Below are 22,149 nucleotides of genomic sequence, written 5' to 3'. Positions count from 1 at the left end.
TGCCTGAGATTCGGCAGCGCTGGGCCTTACTTTGGAGCAGCTGCCATTGCTGGTGCTTGTAACTACTGCGGAGCCAAGTTTGAAATACCAATTCAAGGCAAGGGCAAAGCAAACAGTCAAGTGCAGAAACAATTTAGTGAGAAGGAGGAACGGCTGGGTCCAGGTTACATCTGCAGGACCTTTAGCGGGTCGGTTCTGGCCCGTGGGTATATGTTGGACAACCCTGTTATAACCCAATACATTTAGTTCCCAGACCTGATAACCTGGTAGAGATGTCTCAGTAATGGCTACCATGTTATATCCTCCAAGTTGAATTGTGCCTGCATTCCTTATATTTGTTTTTGTATAAAGAACGCTTATTTGGGCCACACACCCTAACCTGTGCTTCTCTCACAGAAGAACATAAGAAACCAGAGCAGGAATAGATCAATTGGCTCCTCGAGCCTGCTCAGCCATTCAATATGATCATGGCTGATCTGCCTAGACTCCACTTTCCTGTATGCTCCACGTATCCCTTGATTCCCTGAGAGACCAAAATATGTCTATCTCAGCCTTAAATATACTCAACGATTTCTACCCTTTGGGGTAGAAAATTCCAAAGATTCACAACCTTTTGCTCTAGTGTTTTACTCACATTTCTTCTTTCTCCTGGTTTAATTACTTTTCATCTTTTAGTTTTCCCTTTACCTGTAGGGCCTAAAGCACAATTTCTGACTCTCTATCCTCTTTCCTTTCATTTTCAAACTAATACTTATACTACCTTTTCCATCTGAGCCCCACCATTTACTAGTTTGAAGTTCTTGTGACCACCCTATTTATCCTTCCTACTGGAATCCTGGACTCAGCCTGGTTCTGGTGGAGCCTGTCCCTTTGATACCATTCCTTTTTCTCCCAGCCAGTGTCCCATGAACTCCTGGGACCCCTCTTTCCTACACCAGTCCTTCAGCCTTATGTTTACCTCCCTAATCTGCTTATCCCTGCACCAGTTTGGGTAATAATCCAGAGATTATAACCCTTGAGGCTCTATTCTCTATAATTTAGCTCCTAGTTCCTGGTACTTTCCAAACAGGACATCTTGCCTACTCTTCTCTGTGTTAATCACAACAACCTGAATATTCCCTCTCCTCCAATGTCCTTTCAAACTGGTTCGAGATAACCCTCACCCTCGCACTAGCTAGGTAAAATACCATATGGAACTCTCGATACTGCTTACAAAGGATGCTATCAGCCCCCCTAGTTATTGATCCCCTACAACTACCACATTATGCTTCCCCTCCTCCTCCTCCTTTGGACAGCCTCATGCTCCATGGTGTCATGGTCCGCATTCTGGCTGTCCTTCCGACAGCCTTTATCCTTCTCCTCACAGGTAGCAAGTGCATTGTACCTGTTAGATAGAATCAGTTTCTGTGGGTCCTTGTTCTCTATCTCACCTGGGTTCCCATTACTCCGTACATCAGTCACACCAACCCTCGTTCTGATCCTGAACCTCTGAATTGTGACTGAGGTCTGAAGTGAACTGTCCAGATATTCCTCTCCCTCCCTTATTTGTCAGTGTCTCCAACTGGCACTGCAGTTCAGTGACTGTGAGCTGGAGAAATTTGAGACAAAGACATCTACTGCAGATGTGTTCGCTTGGGACAGTTATATGTCCACAAACTCCAACGCACTGCGATCCAGACACACCACCTTCTCTATCATATTTTAGTCTAGATTATTGATTTGTCTACTTGTTACTTTTTCTTTTTCTACACACTAATTTCGACTCAGCACAATGCTTACATGAACCACTATAAGGATTGGAGGGAAAAAGCAGCACCTCTTTTCCCCTTCTACAACAAATGCCTAACTCTTACAATCTACCCTGCACTCCTTATATGGCTATTCTGAGCGAGCACTCTGGTGCTTTAATGAAGGCTTGCTGTATAACTTTTATCTTATTAACACAGATGGAAGGAGAGCTACATGGCCATTCGATTAAAGGATCAAGGCCAAACAAACCAACAGGTTGAAAATGCCAGAGATTTCATTAATGATCGACTGTATGGCCCAGGCAGCAGGAGAGGCAGTGGTAACTTAGTCTTTGCATTCAGTTCCAGAATTCCCATTTTTCATTGTTCTTTTACCTCTCTTAAATATACTTCTGTTTTGTGTTTTCAAAATACAGTCAATGAATACTTCTCACTTGCAAACAAGAAAGCTCAAAAGAAAAAACCAGCAATGCAGTTTGTCAACAAATCCTGGGGTAGGTAAATGTTGACATAATATTAAGTATGTTGGAAAAGGAGTTTCCAAAACTGGAATAAAAACAGAAAATGCTGGAAATACTCAGCAGGTCAGGCAGCATCTGAGGAGAGAAACCGAGTAAATGGTTCAAGTTGATGACCTTTTGTCAGAACTGGAAAAAGTTACAGATCTAACAGGATTTAAGCAAGCACAGTGGCAGGGAAAGGAGAGGAAAGACCGAAAGGGAAGGTCTGTGATCAGTGGACTGCAGGAAAGATTAAATGACAAAAGGGATGATAATGCAAGGAAAAAGGAGATGGTGATGGGACAAGAAAAGAAACTAAAGATGGGTCCGGATGAGGTGCAAATGGGAAAAGCAGAATCATCGCCAATAGTTACCATCCAAAAAAAAAGACGAATGTGGGCAGATGTTATGATCTAAAATTGTTGAACTCATTGTTGAGTCCAGTGGGCTGTAAAGTGCCAAATCAAATGATGAGGTGCTGTTCCTCAAGCTGACGTTGATCTTCATTGGAACAGTGTAGGGGCGGAGAACTAAAATGACAATACAACCAGAAGCTGAGTCACACTTGCGGACTGAAATGAGGTGTTCCACAAAGCGATCACCCAGTCTGCGTTTGGTCTCTGCATTGGAAACCACATTGTGAGCAGCAAATAGAGTATACTAAATTAAAGGAGTACAAGTAAAATCCCTCTTGTAAGAAAGGAATGCTTATGGTGTTGAATGGTGGGAAGGAAGGAGGTAAAAAGGTTGCATTTCCTGCAATTGCGTGGAAAGGTGTTGTGGGCAATTGAGGAATGGACCAGATCTCCTTATCCTCAACTTCCTCCCCACTAGCGTCCACATCCAATGGATCATACTCCGCTATTTCTACCACCTCCAATGTAATGCTACCACCAAACATGATCTCTCCTCCTCTTTCAGCGTTCCAAAGGGACCATTCCCTCCGCGAAACCCTGGTCCATTCCTCACACTCCTCAATCATCTTCCGCACACCCTCCCTACGACACCTTCCTCTACATTGGAGAGACCAAATGCAAACTTGGTGACTGGTTTACAAGGCACCTCAATTCGTAAGCGTGACCCTGAACTTTCAGGCACCTGTCATTTTAATTCTCTGTCCTTGGCCTGTTACATTGTTACAGTAGCACTTCATCTTTTGATTAGGCAGTTGACAACCTTTCAGACTCAACATTGAATTCAGCAATTTCAGATTATAATTTCTGCCCCCATTTTCTTTATTTTTTTTGGACAGCTACTGTTGTGATGATTTTCCATTTACACCTCTAGACTAAAGGCCTGCTCAGGTCAGGAAAAAGAACCCAACCGATCCACAATGGACCCGAGCCCGACCCAGTCCGAGTCCCTCCAATTTCGCACTGAGCCCGACCATCCCTCTACTTACCTTCCGACAGGGGAGCTCCACGAAGCTGCAGCACATGCGTGATGACGTCATAGTGATGTCACTCGCTTGCTGCGCGGACTCAGTTTCGTCCCAGCTCAGCTAAATTTTTTATTTTTAATACTTGCCGGCAGAGCACTTACCATGTGTGTCCGGTCCGGCCTGACCCGGGCCCGAAGGCCGGACCCGGAAGAGGGGCCCAACCCGACCCAAACCCGACGCATGTCGTCGGGTCCTGTTGGGTTTGGGTCAGGTAGCAGGCCTTTACTCTAGACCCACCTTTTGTTTTGTCATTTCATCTCCTGTCTTCCATACTATCAAAGACCTTCCCTTTTGTTCCACTCCCCCTTCCGTATTTCCCTACTACCGTACTTAAAATCTGTTGCATCTTTTTAACTTTTTTCCAGTCTGTCAAAAGGTCATCAACCTGAAACATTACATAAGAACATACATAAGAAATAGGATCAGGAGTAGGCCAATCGGCCTCTCAAACCTGACCCGCCATTCAATAAGATCATGGCTGATCTGTCCAAGACCTCAACTCCTCTTTCATGCCTGCTCCTCACAGCCCTCAACTCCCCGACATTTCAAAAATCTATCTACCTCCTCTTTAAATACTTTCAGTGATCTAGCCTCCACAACTCTCTGGGGTAGAGAATTCCAGACATTCACTACCCTTTGAGAGACGAAATTCCTTTGCATCTTAGTTTTAAATGAGTATCCCCTTATTCTGTAACTATGTCCCCTAGTTCAAGATACCCCCTCTAGTGGAAACATCATCTCAACATCTACCCTGTCAAGCCCCCTCTGAATCTTGTACATTTCAATAAGATCACCCCTCATCCTTCTAAACTCTAATGAATAAAGGCCTAACCTGTTTAGCCGTTCTTGATGAGTCAACCCCTTCATCCCAGGAATCAGCCTCGTGAATCTCTTTTGAACTGCCTCCAATGCCAGTATTTCGTTCCTTAAATACGGGGATCAAAACTGTACACCGTACTCCAGGTGCGGCCTCACCAATACCCTGTACAGTTGTAACAAGACTTCCCTATTTTTAAACTCCAACACCCTAGTAATAAAGGCTCTGTCTACAGATGCTGTCAGACCTGCTGAGTATTTCCAGCATTTTCTATTTTTATTCTAGGTTTCCAGCATCTGCAATATTTTGCTTTCAGAAGCTGGAACATGTGCTAACTTGTCTTTGTGAATATACCTGCAGTATTAATTTTTATTGGCATCGTGCATGTCCTGTGGTACTGCTTCCTCATCCCAGCACAGGCAAAGCAGTTCATGGAATGCTGAGAGTATAGCAGGCTTGGTACTCTTGATTATTTCAGGGGTAATGCCGTCACCCTCTATAAGAACAAGGGTGACCGCGGTGACTGCAACAACTACCGTGGAATCTCCCTGCTCAGCATAGTGGGGAGAGTCTTCACTCGAGTCGTTTTAAACAGACTCCAGAAGCTGGCTGAGCGTGTCTACCCTGAGGCACAGTGTGGCTTTCGAGCAGAGAGATCCACCATTGACATGCTGTTCTCCCTTCGCCAGCTACAGGAGAAATGTCGCGAACAACAGATGCCCCACTACGTTGCTTTCATAGATCGCACCAAAGCCTTTGACCTCGTCAGCAGACGTGGTCTCTTCAGACTACTAGCAAAGATTGGATGTCCACCAAAGCTACTAAGTATCATCACCTCATTCCATGACCATATGAAAGGCACAATTCAGCATAGCGGGGCCTCATCAGACCCCTTTCCTATCCTGAGTGGCGTGAAACAGGGCTGTGTTCTCGCACCTACACTATTTGGGATCGTCTTCTCGCTGCTCTCACATGCATTCAAGTCTTCAGAAGAAGGAATTTTCCTCCACACAAGATCAGATGGCAGTTTGTTCAACCTTGCCCGTCTTAGAACGAAGACCAAGAAAGTCCTCATCAGGGAACTCCTCTTTGCTAACGATGCTGCATTAACATCCCACACAGAAGAGTGTCTGCAGAGACTCATCGACAGGATTGCGGCTGCCTGCAACAAATTTGGCCCAACCATCAGCCTCAAGAAAACGAACATCATGGGACAGGAGGTCAGAAATGCTCCATCCATCAATAGCGGCGACCACGCTCTGGAAGTGGTTCAAGAGCTCACCTACCTAGGCTCAACTATCACCAGTAACCTGTCTCTTGATGTAGAAATCAACAAGCGCATGGGAAAGGCGTCCGCTGCTATGTCCAGACTGGCCAAAAGGGTGTGGGAAAATGGCACACTGACGCAGAACACAAAAGTCTGAGTGTTTCAAGCCCATGTCCTCAGTACCTTGCTCTACGGCAGCGAGGCCTGGACAAAGTATGTCAGCCAAGAGCGACGTCTCAATTCATTCCATCTTCGCTGCCTCCGGAGAATCCTTGGCATCAGGTGGCAGGACCGTATCTCTAACGCAGAAGTCCTCGAAGCGGCCAACATCCCCAGCATATACACCCTACTGAGCCAGCGGCGCTTGAGATGGCTTGGCCATGTAAGCTGCATGGAAGATGGCAGGATCTCCAAGGATGCATTGTACAGCGAGCTTGTCACTGGTATCAGACCCACCAGCTGTCCATGTCTCCGCTTTAAAGATGTCTGCAAACGCGACATGAAGTCCTGTGACATTGACCACAAGATGTGGGTGTCAGTTGCCAAGTTGCCAGTCATCGCCAGAGCTGGCGGACAGCCATAAAGGTGGGGCTAAAGAGCGGTGAGTCGAAGAGACTTAGCAGTTGGCAGGAAAAAAGAGCCAACTGTGTAACAGGCCCAACAACCAATTTTATCTACAGCGCCTGTGGAAGAGTCTGTCACTCTAGAATTGGCCTTTATAGCCACTCCAGGTGCTGCTCCACAAACCACTGACCACCTCTAGGCACTTAGCCATGGTCTGTTGACAAGGAGGCCAAAGATGATTAATTTTTATAGTGGAAATCAATTCATAGAAACTGTAAATGAAGACCTGTCTAGATATTATATTAATATGAGCAGATTTGTATTGTATTATGCATAGTTGGCATGTCAGATTCACGATGTGCTTTTGCCTAGTTCTGCTCTTTGAAATCTTGACCCAGATCTTGCTCTGAGGCAAAGGAATGGTGCTCACCATTCAACTCACTGACAGACATTTTGCTGGCTTGTCCACAGAGGTTTCTGCTAATCCAGTGCTGCTTCCAGCTTTGTGTTATTTACAGGAGATCTCTGGTGTGTGTGAGGCAGTGAGGTTCGTCAGCCAGCCAGATTGAATGATTCTCGCTGGCCCACAGGAAGTATAAAGTAGGAAATATAAATTAGACTGAAATGATGTACAGAAGGCCAAATGAGGATCGAGAAATACAGATGGGATTAAGAAAGTGTGGTAATGGGACAGACAGAAAAAGTTTTTAAACAATTTTTTTAACACTAATTCTCTTGAGGAATGAGAGTCTGCATTTGTAAAATTAATTTTTCAACATCAAAGAGGTTGTTCAGCGGTAATCACTTACCACACCATTAAAATCACTCTGACTCCTGAATGCTGAATTTTTTCAGCCATTTTCAGTGAGAAACAGGTGGCGAAGTACAAAAAGTTCAAGCCATTAGTCATTTCAATACTGAGTCTATGGGCGAGAACTGCAATTACGCGCTCTGTGGAGGAACAGGGTATTTCTGACAGCAACTTCTAGGCTTCTGTGTTTAACTGCGCATGTGCATACTCCAGAAGTTGCTGTCAGATTTCTGCCATTATGACAGTGAGCACTGAAAGCCTGTTAGTTATTCTCATTGCACATTCCAGGACTTTGTGTCTTTGCATAGTTTTTCCATTTCCATAGCATTGATATGACATTTTTTTTTAGGAGCACAACAAAAACAAAAATCTGGAAAGTTTCGAAAGTTGTGGATTCAGCATCATGGTGTAACTGGAAGATGAGAGAATGGAGCTACTGAGAAAACTAAAGTCTACATGGGGCTCTTAAATAGATGAAATGGGAGGTTTCTTTGGCTGGAAGCAAACTCTGAATTTAGTACATTAATGCTAACCTTCAAGAGGAAGCTCTTTGCCATTTGTGCAGTTAATAGTCCATTGGTTTGAACAGTGTCTTTTTTGTTATACTCAAGGACAGCTGTTAAGATTTGTTTCTGTATAAAGAAGGAAGATTGCTTGAGACTGTTCTAATGTATATAATTTCTGATCTTTATAAAATATTTAATGGACATGATTTTACATGCTTTATGCTGACCCTATTTTGCCTTTGACAGGTAATTTGAAGAAAATATTGGAAACATAAACACTTTTAACCCAAATTTAAAAGGCAGTGGGTTAATTAGAAATCACAGATTTTGTATGGTTGCAGGAAGTCTATGGAAATACAGTAGTGATAAACTTGCTTTTTTTTTTTAAACTTACCTGATTCTTCTTAAGATATATTTCATTTTTAATGAACAGATTGTATGAAAATCCATGGGTATGATCAGGGCCACTGGTTTACCCTAAATAAACACACTCAGTTCTGTTTTTTGGCATGGAATTTCAGAATGCAATGTGTTGGGGTTTGCATTCTGTGTCACTAGTTTATGGTGGGCAATTAGTCAAATTCTACTTTTATTACATAGAATTTTCCAGGCTTATTACTGTTTTGGCAATCTTGTGCTGTCCATTTCTGTGAATTGGATAGGACATCCAATTCTTGTAGGATATGGTAATGTAGTGGTTATATTACTGAATTACTAATCCAGAGTTCGATTACCAGCCCATTGGAGTTGGGCTTAGAGGCAGGGGAGCAATAATACCGTGGTGAATGGCATCAGATGAGAACATAATATAAGAAATAGGAGTAGGCCATTCAGCCCTTCAAGCCTGCTCTGCCATTCAGTGAGATCATGGCTTATCTACTTCAATACTATTTTCCTGCACTATCCCCGTATCCTTTGATGTTTTTAATATGTAGAAATCTCTCAACCTCAGTCTTGAACATACTCAATGACTGCGCCTCCACAGCACGCTGGGGCAGAGATTTCCAAAGATTCACCACCCTCTGAGTGAAGAACTTCCTCCTCATCTCAGTCCTAAATGGCCTGACCCTTATTCTGAGACTGTGTCCCCTGGTTCTAGACTCCCTAGCCAGAGGAAACATCCTTCCTGCATCTACCCTGTTGAGCCCTGTAAGAATTTTGTATGTTTGAATGTGATCACCTCTCATTCTTCTAAACTCCAGAAAGTAAAGGCCCAGTCTATTTAATCTTTCCTCATAGGACAATTCCTCCATCCCAGAAATTAGTTTGGTGAACCTTCGTTGCGCTCCCTCTATGACAAGTATATCTTCCTTGGGTAAGGATACCAAAACTGCACACACTACTCCAGGTGTGGTCTCGCCAAGGCTCTATATAATTGTAGTAAGACATCTTTACTCCTATACTCAAATCCTCTTGTAATAAAGGCTGACATACCATTTGCCTTAATTGTTTGCTGTACCTGCATGTTAGCTTTCAGTGACTCATGAACAAGGACACACAAGTCCCTTTGTTCAACACTTCCCAGCCTCTTACCATTTAAGAAATACTCGGTATTTCTGTTTTTCCTACCAAAGTGGATAGCATCACATTTCTCTACATTGTATTCCATCTGTCAAATTTTTGCCCACTCGCTTAGCCTCTCCAAATCCACTTTAGCATCTTTGTGCATCTTCCTCACTGTTTCACCTAGTTTTGTGTCATCTGCAAACTTGGAAATATTACATTTAATCCCCGCATCCAAATCATTGATGTAGATTGTGACTAGCTTGGCCCAAGTACTGATCCTTGCAGTATCCCACTAGTCACAGCCTGTCAACCTGAAAATGACCCATTTAATTCCTACCCTCTGTTTTCTGTCCATTAACCAGCTCTCAATCCATGCCAGTATATTCCCCCGAATCCCATGTGGTCTAAATTTGTTTACTGACCTCTTGTGTGGGACCTTAAAAGCTTTCTAAAAATCTAAATATACCACATCCACTGGTTCCCCCTTATCTACTATGCTAGTTATATCTTCAAAAAACTCTCAACAGGTTTGTTAAACATGATTGCCCTTTCATAAATCCATGTTGACTCTGTCCAATCCTACCATTATTTTCTAAGTGTCCTGTTATCACATTCTTTATTATAGATTCCAGCATTTTCCGTACGACTAATGTTAGACTTAACAGGTCTTTAGTTCCCCATTTTCTCCCTCTGCTTTCTTAAATAGTGGGGTTACATTTGCTACCTTCCAATCTGCAAGAATCATTCCAGAGTCTATAGAATTATGAAAGATGACCACCAATGCATTACTATGTCTGCAGCCACCTCTTTCAACACTCTAGGATGTAGATCCAGATCCAGGGGATTTATCTACTTTATTTATTTTTTTATTTTTTATTTAAAGATACAGCACTGAAACAGGCCCTTCGGCCCACTGAGTCTCTGCCGACCATCAACCACCCATTTTATACTACTCCTACATTAATCCCATATTCCCTACCACATCCCCACAATTCTCCTACCACCTACCTACACTAGGGGCAATTTACAATGGTCAATTTACCTATCAACCTGCAAGTCTTTAGGTCCTATTAATTTCTCTAGTACTTTTTTAAACTAATAATATCTTGCATTTCCTTGTTTTATACTAATCCCTTGATTCTCCATTATTTTGGTAGGTTTTTATTATTTTCCTCCATGAAGACAGACACTAAGTATTTGTTTAGTTTCTCTGCCATTTCCTTATTCCCCATTATAAATTCTGCTGATTCTGCTTGTAATGGACCCACATTTGTTTTAGCTAATCCTTTCCTTTATACATACCTTTAGAAGCTTTTACAGTCCATTTTTATGTATCTCGCTAGAGTACTCATATTCTGTGTTCCCTTTAATCTTTTTCTTGGTCTTCCTATGCAGAATTCTAAAATGCTCCCAATCCTCAGGCTTACCATTTTTTTGGGCAACTTTATACGCTTCCTTTACTCAAATACAATCCTTAATTTCTTTTGTTAGCTGCAGTTGGAACACTTTCCTTGCTGAGTTTTTATGCATTAAAGGAATGTATTTTTGTTATAAACTATCTGTAATTTTGTCTACCATCATACCTTTTAACGTGGTTTCACCATCCACCATAGCCAATTTGCTCCTCATACCTTCATAGTTCCCTTTGTTTAGATTTAAGACCCTAGTTTCTGATTGAACTACATCACTTTCAAACTTAATGTAAAATTCGATCATATTATGGTCACTCTTTCCTAAAGTCTCCTTTACAGGAAGACTACTAATTAGCCCTTTTTAATTGCATAATAGTAAATTTAAAACAGCCTGTTCCCTAGTTGGTTCCTCAACATACTGCTCTAGAAAACCATCTCGCATACATTTCAAGAAGGCAGACGTCTTCACATTACAACCAGATATTATGAAAGGCAGCTGGGCTGACAGGAGGACATTGGGTTGGAATTCTGTTTGAAGGTACTTAAGCCTGTTAAGCAGGCAATTAACAACTGTTTTGCCAAGATTTCCTAATTTTTTGTCAAGTGCACAGGAGCAACAGGGTTTCAGAACCTCACCAGATATAAGGAGGCACTGGATTAGCTGGGTGCCAGTGCTGGCTGCAGTTAGCAGCCGTTGCAAATGCTAGTGTAGCTTGGCAGGGAGGGTGGAACTGATTGGGCAGCAGAAACAGCAATTGGGAGCTGGTACACACTTGCGTAACACAGCAGGGGCTTACTGCTTGAGTGCTATCTCGGACTTATACAGAGCCAGTGTTGGGTGGGGGGGGGGGAGCGCCTGAGAACTTAGTGTAGCATATGGGTCTCATTCACTCAGACTTCGAGACCTCCAATGAGGAGCAGCATCAGAGAGGATGAGAGCTGCAACCACAGGCAGTGGGGCAGCAGGATTATCAGCCTCGGAGGGGGCAGCAACCAGTCACTTGTTTGAAGAGGAGATTACCCACCAGAGGAAGTCCACCACCAGAGGCTCAATTTCCTGCAGATGTTGGATTAGCAGTGTCATGGATGACTGCAACTTGCCAGGGAGATGGTCAGCAAGCTGTGTGCCATGATTGAGGGTGAGCTAAGCCCTATGGGAAGCGGTGGGCACCCAATGCCTGTGGTAAAAGTCATCATGGTGCTAAATTAGGACGCCTCAGGATCATTCCAAGGAACTTCTGGAAATGTCTATGGGATCTCTCAATCTGCTCAATCAATGTATCAAGATAGCCACCAATGCCATGTTCAAGAGGGCTAGCCAATACGTGGACTTTCGCACTGATTCGAAAAATCAAGCTGAGATGGCTGGAGGGTTTGGGGCCATTGCTGGATTCCCCCAGGTACAGGGTGTGATTGACTGCATGCACGTGGCCATCAAGGCTCCCACAGGCCAGCATTTTCAACAGGAAAGACTTCCACTCGCTGCAACTGGTTTGCGACCACCCCAAACGTGCAAGGATGCCGGGAAGTACCCACAATGCCTAATGCTATGGCAGCCCCAGGTGCCACACATTTTCAGGCCCAATCCCCCCACCCCCTGCTTTGTGCCTTCAAGGATGGATACTGACTGGCAAAAGCTACCCACTGAAGAGATGTCCACTGACGCCTGTATGGTACCCAAGCACAGATGTAGAGGAGAGATACAACAGCTGCCACAGGATAATTCGAGCGGCTATTGAGCAGGCCATACGGCTTCTAAAAATGCAGTTCAGATGTGCTCTGCTCTGTACAACCTGGGGCTAATGAGGGAAGAAGCTTTGAAAATTAGGACGTTCTGGAGCACAACGCCTCTTCCGCTAATGAGGGGATGGAGGGAGCTGCTGAACAGGTCCTTCATGATGCGGGACTGCAGGTAAGAAGCTATGAGATATGTGCAAGGGAGGTTTATGTCCTGCTCATTCAATCCAATAAAGCTGCAGCCTTGTTAACATTTCCTTACTTGCCCTTACCATGTTCCTGCACTTGTAAATACATTCGTAGCATGAGGAATACACTGACCTCACTTGGTGTACTTCCTCCCATCACACTCTGCGGGAGCCAGGGAGATCTTAAGGGCTGAGCAGTCTGTAAAAAAAAAAATTAAAGGATTTTTCTTGTCTTGCAACACTCTAGATTTAATTGTAAACATGAACATTGCAAGGTCACATCCATCAACAGAATATAACCCCGTGAGCCCCAAGGCCAGCTAGGTGGTCTTTTTAAATTGCTTGCGGGTGCTTCGATATGGGGCTCTCCTGTGCTGTCAGCTGAGGTGGAGGCAGGCTCCTGACCTTTTTCCTGCGTGGCTTTTGATGATCTTGGCAGTTGTCCTCTGGCTGCATGAGGCCTGAAGGACCCTGGCATACCGAGGGCCTGCTGCACAGGCTCAAGGTTGCCAGCAAATACCCACAATGCCTATCTGCCCATCGCGGCTAAATGAGGTGCTGATGTCATTGACAGTGGGGATGAGGACCCACCGCCCACACCAGTAGCACCCTGAGAGGAGACCCCTGATGCTACAGCAGCCACTCCTCTGCCTTTTCCAGGTGCTCTTGTTCCTCCCTGTTTATCTGAGGAGTCTGAGAACCTAGCGATAACTCCATGGGGGTTGCCAATCTCTCAGGGAAGATACCATGCACACATATGCCAGAGACATGGCTGCACTCATGGCCTGGATTGGCATAGCTTCTGGAAGCTCAGGTCCAGTATCTGCTACCTTGTTGATGCCTCCAGCTGCATGTCACCAGCCCTAAGCTCAGCATCACCATGGCCTCCCATAGTCCTCCAAATGTAAGTGGCCTTGGGTGTCACTGTCTCCATCAGTTGCTCGGGCATGTCTGTGCAGTGCTTCCCAGATAGTGAACCCGTTACTACTCGTGTACAACTATCTAGCTATGCAGATGCACAGTGCAGGAGAAATTGATGTGACGGACCTCCTGAGGTCCCTTCCTCCTCCTTAGAGGTGGTTGGCTATCCCCTGGTCACTGCAGCTACCTCCTCTTGTTGAACTGCGAGAGAGTGATTAGAAGGCAATGCACATTCCATCAAGTCCTTCAGACCACTAGTCTGGAGCTCCATGTCACTGGTAGTAGACGCATAAGCACGATGCTTCATCCATTAGGTCACTCACTCTCTGAGCTCTACGGTCTCACCATCTGCAATGGACCTGGTCCTCCAGGCATCCCAGCTCCAGAGCTTCTTCCTCCAGCGGTGTCAGGATAGCGAGGGAAGGGACACCGCCACTGCCCATTTTGGCCCTCTCCCTCATGTTACGCACTCTCTTATGCAAGCACATAAATGTCCATTGCTAGTTGCCAGGCAAAGACACACATGACGCCTACTCTGGCGCACATCATGGCACCATAGGGATGCATCCTACATACGCCCACTCAGTAGAGAAGTCAACTCTGACTGGGCATCCCCCCCTCCCCCCCCCCCCCCCCCACACACACACACACACACACACACACACACACACTTGAGGCTGCCATGCCTCTGACAGCCAATATTGCTGCCTGGGCATTGCCAGTGACTGGATGGGCATGTCCTTTCTACCAATTTGACATTGGCCCTTAGTCACATAAAAGAATGTACGGTTAACAACATGTGCTGCTCTCACCTAACCAGAAGCATGAGGTCATTGACCATCTTTTGGCACTGTAGCCAGATGTGAGGGATGACCCTGACCTCCACTGCGATTTCCATCCAGGCTTGCTTTGTCTGCCAGGCCGGTCTCCTCTACCTGTCCCGGGGGAACAGGATCTCCCTCTTTGCCCAAGCAGCCTGAGGGGCGCCTACAGGGAGGCATCAGTAAACTGTGGAGCCACACTGCGTCATCCTTCCGCCATTTCAGTAAGTACCTTGGTGTCCAGGGTTCGTTCTCTTTGCAGGGATGCTTCCATTTAACTAACTGCTGGCTGTCCTTTAAATATGATGCCCCTTTATCTGCTCTACTAGTTACATCACCAAAAAACTCTAATAAATTTGTCAAACATGATTTCCTTTTTGCAAAACCATGTTGATGCTATCTGATCAAACTATGATTTTCTAAGTGCGTTGTTAAGACTTTCTTATTACTAGATTCCAGCATTTTCCCCACCACTGATGTCAGGCTAACTGGCCTGTAGTTCCCTGTTTTCTCTCTCCCTCCTTTCTTGAATTGTGGTGTTAAATTTGCTAACTTCCAATCAGCCAGGACTTTCTCGAATCTGGGGAATTTTGTAAAATCATAACAGCAGATACCTCTTTTAGAACCCGCGGATGTTGGCCATCAGGTCCTGGGGATTTGTTAGCCTTTAGTCCTTTAAGTTTCTCCAATATGTTTTCTCTGCTGATATTAATTACATTAATTTCTCATTCTTATCATCACCTTGGTTACCCTCTATTTCTGCTATTTCTACTGTGGGGACAGACATAAAATATTTGTTCAATGTCTCTGCCATTTCCTCATTTCCCATGCCTCTAAGGGACCAATGTTTACTCTTCCTTTTTATATACTTGTAAAAGCTCTTACAATCTGTTTTTATATTTCTGGTTAGTTTACTTTCATTTTTTCCCTTTTTATCAACTTGTTCATTGCCCTTTGCTGGTTTCTAAGATACTCCTAATCCTCAGGCTTACTACTATTCTCTGCAACATTATAAACCTCTTTTTTAATATAATACTATCCTTAAATTCCCCCGTAAGCCACAGATGGATCTTTCTTGCTTTTTTTTTAATGGATTGTATTTTTGTGGAACATTTTGAATTGTTTCTTTAAATGTTTTCCACTGTTTATTTACTGCCATACCTTTTAGTCTATTTCTCCAATCAACCTCAGCCAACTCTTCCCTTTTACCTATGTTATTGACTTGGTTTAAATTTAAGATTCTTGTTTGGGATTGGAGTATGTCACTTTCAAACTTACTATGGAATTCAGTTGTATTATGATCACTTTCCCCAGCAGATCTTTTATTATAAGATTACTAATTAAAACTGCCTCACTGCACAATACTGGATCCCAATTAGCTTTATCCCAAGTTGCTTCCACAACATATTGTTCCAGGAAACTGTCACAAAAGTATTCTACAAACTCATTTTACAGATTACCTTTGTCAATTTGATTTGTCCAGTCTATATGAAGATTCAAGTCCTCCACAATTATTATATTGCCTTTGTTACAAGCTGCAATTATTTCTTGCTTAATACTCTGTCCAATGGTACAACTACTGTCAGGGGGCTGATAAACTCCCACCAGCATTTTCTAACCCTTGTGATTCCTAATCTCCACCCATACTAATTCTACCTCCTGATCTTCTGAGCCAAGATCCTTTCTCACTACTGTCTTATGTCATCCCTTACTATCAGAGCTACTCCTCCTCCTTTTCCATTCTGTATTTCTTATTGAAATGTTGTGTACCCTGGAATATTTATTTTCCAACCTTGGTCACCTTGTAACCATGTTTCTGTAACGGCGATTAGATCTAAACCATTTATCTCTATTTGTGCCACTAGTTCATCCATCTTATTGCGAATGTTTCATGCATTCAGATAAAGCACATTCAATTTTTTTTACTATTCTTTGCATGGACCTTATTCGCTTATGCACTATTACCATTAAACTCCCTGCCCCTTCCTGTCCCACTCTGCTTGTTTTTACCCAAATCACCACACTGTTCTGTTGTTTCGACTTTTCTCTTTAGATTTCTAAATCTCCACCTCAACACTCCCCAGCCACCCTCCCGCCCCTCCCCCGCCCCCACTTTTAGTGTAAAACACAATCCACAGCCTTAGTTGTACAATTCACTAGGACACCGGCTCCAGCCCAGTTTAACTGGAGTCCATCCCAATGGAACAGTTCCCTTTTTCCTCAGTATTGGTGCTACTGCCCCATGAATCAAAACCCCTTCTCACCATTCTTTGAGCCACCTAATCTGCTTGATCCAATGCCAATTGGTGTGTGGCTCAGTTAACAATCCAGAGATTATTACCTTTTGAGGTTCTGTGTTTTAATTTGGACCCTAACTCCTCAAACTCTCTCAGCAGAACATCATTCCTTGGGGGAACCACAACAACTGTATCCTTCCCCTTCCACTCCAAATTGATCACCAGCTGCAAAGAGATGTCCTTAACCTGACACTAAGGCAGGCAACACAACCTTCAGAACTCTCACTTATGGTTGAGGGAAACATTATCTATCCCCCTGACTATACTATCCCCTATCACTACCATGTTCCTTTTCACTTACCCACATGAATGGCTTCCTGCACTGTGATGCCATGGTCACTTTGCTCATCCATCCTGCAGTTTTTGTTATCATCTGCACCTCCAACCTGTTGGTCAAAGTCAAGGGCCAAGGCTCCTCCATCATGACATACTGGATCCCCAGACCTGCCTGACTCGCAGTCACACCCTCTTGTCCCTGACCATTGACGAACTCTAAAATTCTATTTAACCTAAGGGATGTGACAGCCTCCTGGAACAAAGTGTCCTGGTAACTCTCCCTCTCCCTGATGGCCCACAATGTCTGCACCTCAGACTCCAGCTCAACAATTCTGAGCCGAAGTTGCTCAAGCTGCAGACGCTTACCACAGATATAGAGTCATACAGCACAGAAACAGGCCCTTCGGCCCATGGTGTTCATGCCAGCCATCAAGCACCTATCTATTCTAATCCCATTTTCCAGCACTTGGCCTGTAGCCTTGTATGCTATGGTGTTTCAATGCTCATCTAAATACTTCTTAAATGTGGTGAGGGTTTCTGCCTGTACCACCTCTTCAAGCAATGTGTTCCAGATTCCAACTACCATCTGGGTGAAATTTTTTTCCTCAAATCCCTTCAAAATCTCCTGCCCCTTACCTTAAATCTATGCCCCCTGGTTATTGACATCTCCGCTAAGGGGAAAAAGTTTCTTCCTATCTAACCTATCAATGCCCCTCATAATCTTGTATACCTCAATCATGTCCCCCCTCAGTCTTTTCTGCTGCAAGGAAAACAACCCCAACCTATCCAGCCTCTCTTCATAGCTGAAATGCTCAAGCCCAGGCAACATCCTGGTGAATCTCCTCTGCACCCTCTCCAGTGCAACCACATCCTTCCTATAGTCTGGTGACCAGAACTGTACACAGTACTCCAGCTGTGGCCTAACTAGCATTTTATACAGCTCCATCATAACCTCCCTGCTCTTATATTCTATGCCTCAGCTAATAAAGGCCAGTATCCCATATGCCTTCCTAATCACCTTATCTACCTGTGTTGCTGCCTTCAGTGATCTATGGACAAGTACACCAAGGTCCCTCTGACCCTCTGTACTTCCTAGGGTCCTACCATCCATTGTATATTCCCTTGCTTTGTTAGTCCTCCCAAAATGCACCACCTCACACTTCTCAGGATTAAATTCCATTTGCCACTGCTCTGCCCATCTTACCAGCCCATCTATATCATTCTGTAATCTAAGGCTTTCCTCCTCATTATTTATGACACCACCAATTTTCGTGTCATCTGCAAACTTACTGATCATACCTTCTATATTCATGTCTAAATCATTAATGTACACTACAAACAGCAAGAGTGCCAGCAAAGATCCCTGCAGTACACCACTGGTTACAGGCCTCTATTCGCAAAAACAACCCTTGCCATCACCCTCTGTATCCTGCCACTAAGCCAATTTTGGATTCAAATTGCCCTGAATCCCATGGGCATGATCTTTGGCATGATCCTTTTTTTCTCTCTCTGGGAAATATATAGTTTGTCTTACAGCAAAGCATCAGTACTGCTTTAAGAACAAGCAGGCTTCAGGAGTTACAGAGAAGGTGCATTCTCGTTGCCTTGGATGCAGCCATTTGGAGACTGCAATTCAAAGGGTGCATTCTTGTTACCTTGGATACAGCCACTTGGACTGAGAATCGAGAGATACATTTGTTACAATTTAATTTTGAGCTGGCTTATAGTGGAAAAACAGTCTGTTCTAACAAGGGGCACAGACAGACAACTGTGTTTTAGCACCTGAAAGAAGAGCTCTCAGCCCATTTCAACTGAAGGAAGAGAATTTAGTCTGTTTATTTATTATTCTCTTTCAAAATTCTAAAAAAAAGTCAAGCCAAAACAGAGATCTCTGATAATTTGAACTAAAGGATGGGAAGTTGGACTGTGACAATCTTTTATCCTTCAAAAAATTCTAAAGCCAAATTGATTAATTTAAAAAGTGTTTGTAAGTCATTAATTGTTGAAATTCATCGCTGGAGAAGGAAAGCATCACCTACTGCTGGAATTAGACTACGGACTGTTCTACTGTTGAAGAACCCTTTTTCCCCATCTGTGAGGACTTCAAGCAACATGAGACTGTAAATTTGCAAGGACCCTAATTTTTTCTGTTTATGTCTTAGATTTTAAGAATTTCGTTTTTCTAATTAAACAGTCAATTTGTTGATTTATAGACACCTGCTTTGGTTAGCCTAATTCGGGGGTTAATAGATGGTACAATTTGGCTGGGTCTTTCTTTAATTTGGAAAGTTTAAAATGAAATGTTAGGCAATCTGTGAAGGGACGGGATTAAATTAACAGTGCGTTTCACCCACCACAATCAGAATCATATATTTTGATTGGGGGCTTTGACTGTCAGTCATAACATCCTCTTGACCAGTCCCCCATGCAGGACCTTATCAAAAGCCTTACTGAAGTCTATGTAGACTACATCAACTGCTTTACCCTCATCTACATATCTAGTCACCTCCTTGAAAAATTCAATCAAAATTGTTAGACATCATCTCCCCATGACAAAGCTATGCTGACTATCCCTGATTAATCCCTGCCTCTCCAAGTAGAGATTAATCCTGTCCCTCAGAATTCTTTCCAATAGTTTCCCTACCACTGATATTAGACTCACTGGCCTGTAATTTCCTGGTTTATCCCTACTACCCTTCTTGAATAATGGTACCACATTCGCTGTCCTCCAGTCCTCAGGCACCTCTCCTGTGGCCAGAGAGGATTTGAAAATTTGTGTCAGATCCCCTGCTATCTCCTCCCTTGCCTCACATAACAGCCTGGATACATCTCATCTGGGCCTGGGGATTTATCCACTTTGAAGCCCGCTAAAACTGCTAATGCCTCCTCCCTGTCGATGCTAATTTGTTCAAGTATATCACAATCCCTCTCCCTGATCTTTACACTTACATCGTCCTCCATAGTGAACACAGATGAAAAGTAATCATTTAAAACCTCACCTATGTCCTCCAGCTCCACACACAGATTGCCACTTCAGTCCCTAATGGGCCCTACTCTTTCCCTGGTTATCCTCTTGCCCTTAATATACTTATAACATTTTCCTTTATATTGGTTGTCCAGGACTTCAATGCATTCCACAAACTCACACATGTTGCTGTCACAGCACACCACCTGCCCTGCATGTTTGTCTAACCTTATTTATTTATTTGATAAGTTAACTAGTTACTAATTTAGTAAAGTTACAGCCTCTGAGCTTGGAGACAAAAGAAGAATGTTCAACAGGAACTGAAGGTTTAACAAAAAGAATAAAAAGCAGCATCTCCTTCTCCCTCTGCATTGAATTGCCACATGCACTTAGCCCTTGGTTTACAAAGCACTCAGTTCCTAGATCACTCTGTGCTCCACATTCTGCACTGTAGCAAACATTGTCTACTTATATAGAGAGCTTATGACTGATACCCAAGTTACAACTGCTAAGTAATTAACACTTATTCAGGCAACCACTTTCAGTTGATTGACTGTTAACTGCCACTGCCAGGCTGTTTCTGTTGACTAGATATCTTAACTAGCTTGTAGTTTCTTTTGCAGTTTTAAAGTTCTAAGTCAAATTCTAACTGTTAATCAAAATTACAGCTTGAAAAATGCTTACCAGAGAGATTCCACTTGCACCAAATTCCTGAATTAACACTCAGTTTACAAAGCACTCTGTTCCCAGATCACTCTGTCCTCCACAGTCACTTCACTATTGGAGAACGGCGACAGAGGGAAACCAGTTAGCCTAACATTTTCTAAAGTCTTTAATTAAGGATAGGATGACTGAACACCTTGAAAGTTTTCAGCTGATCAGGGAGAGCCAGCGTGGATTTGTAAAGGGTGGGTCATGCATGATGAATCTGATTATATTTTTTGAAGAGGTGGCTAAAGTAGTGGACAGGGGAATGCCTATGGATGATATTTATACTGACTTTCAGAAGGCAGTTGATAAAGTCCCTCATAAGAGACTGTTAGCTAAAGTTGAAGATCATGGAATTGAAGACATATTGATTTGGTTAGGAAATCAGCTAAGCAGAAGGAGACAGAGAGTAAGGATAATGGGTAAGTACTCTAATTGGCAGGTTTGACTAGTGGTGACTGCAAGGATCTGTATTGGAGCCTCAACCAATCATTAATGATCTAGATGATGTGATAGAAAGCCACATAGCCAAATTTCCTAATGATACAAGATAGGCAGCATTGTAAGCAGCATAGATGGATAAAATTACAAAAAGATATTGATAGATTAAGTGAATGGGAAAACTCTGGCAAATGGATTTCATGTAGGCTAATGTGACATCATCTACTTTGGACCCAGAAAGGATAGAATAGGATATTTTCTAAATAGTGAAAAGATAGAAACAGTGGAGATCCAAAGAGACTTGGAGACCCAAGTGCATCGATCATTAAAATGGCATGAGTGGATACAGAAAATAATGATAAAGGATAATGGAATGCTGGCCTTTATATCTAGAAGAATAGAATACAAGGGGGTAGAAGTCACGCTTCAGCTACACAAAGCCCAGGTTAACCACACCTGGAGCACTGTGAGCAGCTCTGGGCATCACACCTTAGGAAAGATATATTGCCCTTGGGGGGAGTGCAGCGTAGGTTTGCCAGAATGTCAAAGAGAGGTTACACAAACTACTGTTGTGTTCCCTGCGATTTAGAAGGTTAAGGGGTGATTTTATTGGAGTTTTCAAAATTTTAAGGGGAACAGATAGAATAGATTGGGAGAAACTATTTCTGCTAGATGGGAAGTTTAGAAATGGGGGCATAGTCAAAAAATTAGAAACAGACCTTTCAGAAGTGAAATTAGGAAACATCTATTCAGGCAAAGCATGGAAGAAGTTTGGAACTCTTTTGCACAAACGGCCGTTGATGCTAGATCAATTGCTAATGGCTGAGACTGATGGATTTTTGTTAGCCAAAGATATTAAGAGATATGGGTATATGGAATTAGATTTCAGATCAGCCATGGTCTCATTAAATGATGGAACAGGCTCAAACAGCTAGGTGGCCTATTCCTGTTCCTGTGAGCTGAGACAGGGATGGAGTCGGGCAATGTTATGGAGGTGGAAATAAGCAGCCTTAGTGATGATGCGAATCTGTGGTTGGAATCTCATCTCAGGGTCAAATATGGCACCAAGGTTGTGAACAGGCTGGTTCAGTCTCAGTTGCCATGGAGAGGGATGGAGTCTGTGACTCGGGAATGGAGTTTGTGATGGGGACCAAAGACAATGGCTTTGGTTTTTCCAATACTAACTTGGAGAGAATTTCTGCTCATCCAGTACTGGATGTCGG

At 43.4% G+C, this 22,149-nt stretch overlaps 1 protein-coding gene across 1 annotated transcript in view; it reads left to right on the top strand.

Annotated features, from left to right (window-relative positions):
* The window catches only part of LOC137384260 (U3 small nucleolar RNA-associated protein NOL7-like), a 34,832-nt gene extending 26,972 nt beyond the window's left edge, over positions 1–7,860 (top strand). The window contains exons 6-8 of the mRNA XM_068058023.1: positions 1,947–2,068; positions 2,165–2,242; positions 7,498–7,860. Of these exons, the coding sequence (XP_067914124.1) occupies positions 1,947–2,068; positions 2,165–2,242; positions 7,498–7,571 (274 nt within the window). The 3' untranslated portion in view covers positions 7,572–7,860. The remainder of the gene's footprint in view (positions 1–1,946; positions 2,069–2,164; positions 2,243–7,497) is intronic.
* Positions 7,861–22,149: the final 14,289 nt, after the last annotated feature.

This window comes from Heterodontus francisci, chromosome 2, assembly GCF_036365525.1.
Source record: "Heterodontus francisci isolate sHetFra1 chromosome 2, sHetFra1.hap1, whole genome shotgun sequence".
Lineage (NCBI taxonomy): Eukaryota > Metazoa > Chordata > Chondrichthyes > Heterodontiformes > Heterodontidae > Heterodontus > Heterodontus francisci.
This window is presented reverse-complemented; position numbering and strand designations above follow the sequence as displayed.